Here is a 4844-nt window from a genome sequence, read left to right on the forward strand (position 1 = left end):
AAAAAAAAAAAAAAGATTCTGTAGGTTAAGATGGAACAGGTTCACACAGTTCTTATTCAGCCTTATTTTAGTGCAAGAAAACTTTAAAGCCTTTTCAATGATTTAAAAGCTTCATGTGCAGCAAGTGAAGATGATTATGGTGAAGAGTATGTTGCCAAGAGGGGTTGATTCAATCATTTCAAACTGAGGGCAAATTTACTTAACAGTAAAGGGCAAGTAACAGTTGTCCGTAAGTCAGACATTCATAACCTGGGGATTGCCTGGACTATGCAACCATAAGGGTCAATGATGAGTTCCACATCATAACAAGGAGGCATGTGGAGTACATAATGCTAAATGAAATGAATCATGTATATAAAGACAAATACATGATTCCTCTTTTATAACCAGACAAGAATATATAGAGAGCAATGGTTACCGGGAAGCAGAGGGACTGTAGCTCGGCATCAGGAAGAGAGAGAAGGAATGTTTTTAGATCATAGAGACTTCTTATTTTTGGTGATGGGAAAAGTGGGACCAAACGTGCATATAGTGATCATAGTACAACAAAGTAAAAAAGAGTATTTGAGCACATATGGATGAGTATAGGCATATTGGTATGTGGGTAGATACAGGTGTACACATAGGTGAGATTTTATAGAAGTATATCTACATACGTGTAAATACAAATATGGGGTGCAGGCACATATATTCACTGAAGACACAAATACAGGTATTCCTTAGGCATAACCAAACACCTTTCATGATTGGTTTTCTGGACTTGAAAGCTTAAAACCATAGCCTCATGGGACAACTCAATCAACTTGTATAACACAGTTCACAAAACTCATCATCTGCATCTTAGAAAAGTGAGTAGTAGCATCTGGGTCTTAAAGGCTTGTGAGTGAACATCAAAGACACAACTACTGGTCTCTAGTTATCAAGGGCAAAACTGTAAGAAGGTCATCAAAAGCTCAGAGAAGAAACAAATCCACGCAAGCCATGGTCTCATCTGTGGTCTCAGGACACAGAAGAACTGTGTCCAGAAGACACAGAACTAGATGGTGCCTAGCTACCACCATAGACCATTCTGACCAGGGTCACAATAGATAGTCCAAGATAAAATGGGAGAAAAATGTGGAGAACTCATTCAAAAAAAAAAAAAAAAAAGTCAAACAAACTGCAACAGTAGAGAACAGAGACTCCCTGAGACTGTCCCCCTAAAACATTATTTACCTAAAAGTAGTCCTATCCCTTAAGATCACCTTTTAGCAAAACAGCAGAGTGGCACACAAAACAAAGGCAAGATCAGTGCCCTACTTAAAAACATCAGTACGAGACCAAAGGTCAATAATTACTCAAAAGCAAAAATTAAGAAGATAAGGGGGCAGGGAAACAATAGTACTAGAAATGGAACAAACAGAACACAATTAAAGAAAATGCTGACCCACTGTGATAAACGTAACCAAAGTCACTGAACAATTTGTGTGGAAAGTGTCAAATGGGAACCTAACTTGCTGTGTAAACTTTCATCAGAAACTCAATAAAATGCTATTTTTAAAAAATTTTAAATTGAAGGGAAAAAAAAAACAACTCTCTGAATACAAACATTATTAAGTGAAAAAAAACAGCTACAGACCAATTTGCGTAATATGCTCCCATTTGTCAGGGAAGAACAGAGTAGGAGAAACATATTTATGTACACTTTTATTTGCAAAACTACATCTATAAGCATACATAAGAAATTTCTCCTCCAGATAGGAGAAATAGGACCCAAGGATGGAAGGTTTCTTTTTTTAACCATCTTATACCTCTTTAATTTTATACCATATGAATGCAGTAACTGATACAAAAATCAGTAATTTTTAAATAATCACTAATTAAAAGAAAAACTTTCCCTAAGACAGTTTCCTCTTCTGCAAAGTGTAAAATCCCTGGGTGGTGCAAATGGTTAATGCACTGCTCAACTATTAACTGAAATGTGAGAGGCTCAAGTCCGTCCACCAGTGCCTTGGAAGAAAATCCTGTCATCCATTCCCAAAAAATCGGCCACTGAAATCTTTACTGAGCACACTCTGACACACAAGGGGTCGCCACTGGGTGGAATGGACTCAAAGGCAACATCGGCCATGAAGGAAAAGGAAATCTTGCGTGTAAAGCTATTAGCACAATTCCTGGCCCACCATACAAGCCACTTAGAGCACCTCTGATTTGTCACTTGCCAGATTTCTAGTATCCAGTATGGTGTTCCACAATAGAAAGCCCTTAGCGATTGCTTCTGAAATAAATGATTGAGACTTTTTACTAAAAGTATCTCCAGATTTCATCTAGGTTAGGCTGGTAGCTCAAAAGTACACCCAGAGGTATCTCAGGACAAAAGTCTGGCAATCCACAAATCAGCCACTGAAAACTCTACAGATTTTGTTGTGTATATTTTCACCTCAACTTAAAAAACAAAACAAAAAACCTACAGCATAATTCTACTCTGTCACAGCAACTGGGTGGGGATGAGTAACATGCTGGAATCAACCCATCTTCCTACTTACAGGGATGCTCCAGACCTGCATTCCATCACTGTAGCCAATCATAATCAGCAAAGGTGGCTCATTCCCTGTGCTGTGTATTTCATGAAATTCCAGATTTCTTGATGTATCTGCATTAGAATTAAGTAACAAACAAGCAATGTCAATAACATTTCCTTAACGTCATTAGCGTAACAATTACTTAAGTTGTTTTTTAAATAAAGAGCAAGAGCAGAGGTAATTGGAAAACATCGTTTAAAAGAAAATGAACAAGAAAGTGAATTATAAAACTTCTGCATAGTATGTCATGCCAGTTGAACTTGATGTCCCCTGCAACCATGGTCCCAAGCCAACAGGTCCAACTACTCACTCCCTCAGGGTAGCTGGCTGTGGCCAAGAAACCACCTCAACCTTGCCCCTTGTCAGCTCTACTATTTTTATAATTAATTTTTTTTTAAAAAAGTGTCTAAATTCAGCATAAGGTTTTTATTTTTATTTGTATTTTTATTATGGTTTGGGTGAAAGTTTACAGAGCAAATTAATTTTCCATACAGAAGTTCACACACATTTTGCCTCATGACACTGATTGCAATTCCCCACAATGTAACAGCTCTCTTCCCACTTTCTCCCCACAGTTACCTCATCTCTGTGTCCTTCCCTCCCATGCACTCCTGCTCCTCAAGCTGTCTCCCTGTACAAACACTGCCCTTCTTTTCTCCCATGACTGATCACTCCAAGGAGTATATCTATCTACCTGATGTAAATATTCACTCCATATGCCTGTCTATTGTTTGGCCGGAAGCCACATGAATGAGTTCAATTCCAGACCTGAAGAGTGGCTAGGGGCCATAGTCTCAGGGGTTTCACCAGGCTCTAGCAAACCAGCAAACCTGGTCTTTTTTTTATGAATTTGAGTTTTGTTCCACACTGTTCTGCCACTCTATCCAGGATCTCCTGTACCAATCCCCCTCTGAGTGGCTGACAGTGGTAGCCAGACACCATAGAGTTCTTCTGGTCTCCTGGTCATACAGGATGAGAATCGTATGGTCTACCAGTCCCTTGGGCTAATTGTCTCCATGTATCTTTGGTTTTCTTCATTCTTCTTTGCTCTGGATGAGGAGAGACCCATCATTGCATCTAGGGGGCTGCTTGCAAGCTCTTAAGACCTCAATTGCTACTCACCAAAGTAAGCTGTAGAACAATGCTTCTGCGTAGTATGTTATGCCAGTTGAGCTTGATGTCCCCTGCAACCATGGTCTCGAGCCAACAGGTCCAACTACTCACTCCCTCAGGGTAGCTGGCTGCCAAGAAACCAACTCAACCTTGCTCCTTGTCAGCTCTACTATATACATGGACATTCTTACAGCACATACAAATACGCATGTAGGAACATTTGTCTGCTAACCCTATACATGATTATGGGCACACCACCCCCTGCCTAGACATACCTGATCGTTCAGCCTGTCTGTCCACCCATCTATCCACCCATAGATCAATGCTTGCCATCACTGACAACGCAGTACTGTGCATACAAAAGGGTTCACCTTTGATGTCTGTACCTCCAATGTACCTTTCTGTCTTCCTCTTCCTCAGTGCCACTGTGTTGATCACTCACATTTGGTACATTGTCCTTCCCTTCACCCAAATCAATACTTGTCTTTAACCTACCTAGCAGTGTTCTTTCCCCTCCCACTACTGGTAACCAACAAAGAAAGTTTTCTTCCATATATAAATCTTTCCTTGACTTTTTACAATAATGAACTAATACAATATTTGTCCTTCTGTGATTGACTTATTTCACTCAACATAATGTCCTCCAAGTTCATCCACATTATGCAGTGTTCTGTAGATTCTACATTACTCTTTAGTGCTACATAGTATTCCATTGTATGTACGTACCATTGCATACAGCACAAGGTTTTAAAAATCAAACCCTCACTAGAGAACCAAAAATATAAATATCAGAAATAAGATTACTTATAAATGATAAGTGAAAATGAAATATATTAGTAAAATTAATTAAATATAAATATGAAATATAATCATCTAGAACTTTAAAAACAAAAAAACTTTTTCTTGTGATTTGGGTAAAAGTTTACAGAGAAAATTTGTTTTCCATTCACAATTCATATGCATTTTGTTTTGTGACATTCCTTGCAATCACCACAATATAACAACACTCTTTCTACTTCCTACCATGTTTACCATTTCCACTGATCCTTCTTCCTATCCCTTCCTGCCTTCTGTGCTTTGTTGTTGTTTGCTGTCGAGTCGGCCCCGACTCATAGCGATCCCTCCTTGGGTTTCCGAGGCAGTATCACTACGGAAGTAGGATTGCCCAAC

The 4844-nt window shown here is 39.0% G+C and overlaps 1 protein-coding gene across 1 annotated transcript in view; it reads right to left on the reverse strand.

Annotated features, from left to right (window-relative positions):
• BCAS3 (BCAS3 microtubule associated cell migration factor) overlaps window positions 1-4844 on the reverse strand; it is a 727666-nt gene that overhangs the window by 673849 nt on the left and 48973 nt on the right. The window contains exon 4 of the mRNA XM_042781927.1: window positions 2526-2632. Within this exon, the coding sequence (XP_042637861.1) occupies window positions 2526-2632 (107 nt within the window). The remainder of the gene's footprint in view (window positions 1-2525; window positions 2633-4844) is intronic.

This window comes from Orycteropus afer, unplaced genomic scaffold (genome assembly GCF_000298275.1).
Source record: "Orycteropus afer afer isolate SDZICR_OR568_19922 unplaced genomic scaffold, OryAfe1.0 scaffold00196, whole genome shotgun sequence".
In the NCBI taxonomy this organism is placed as follows: Eukaryota; Metazoa; Chordata; class Mammalia; order Tubulidentata; family Orycteropodidae; genus Orycteropus; species Orycteropus afer.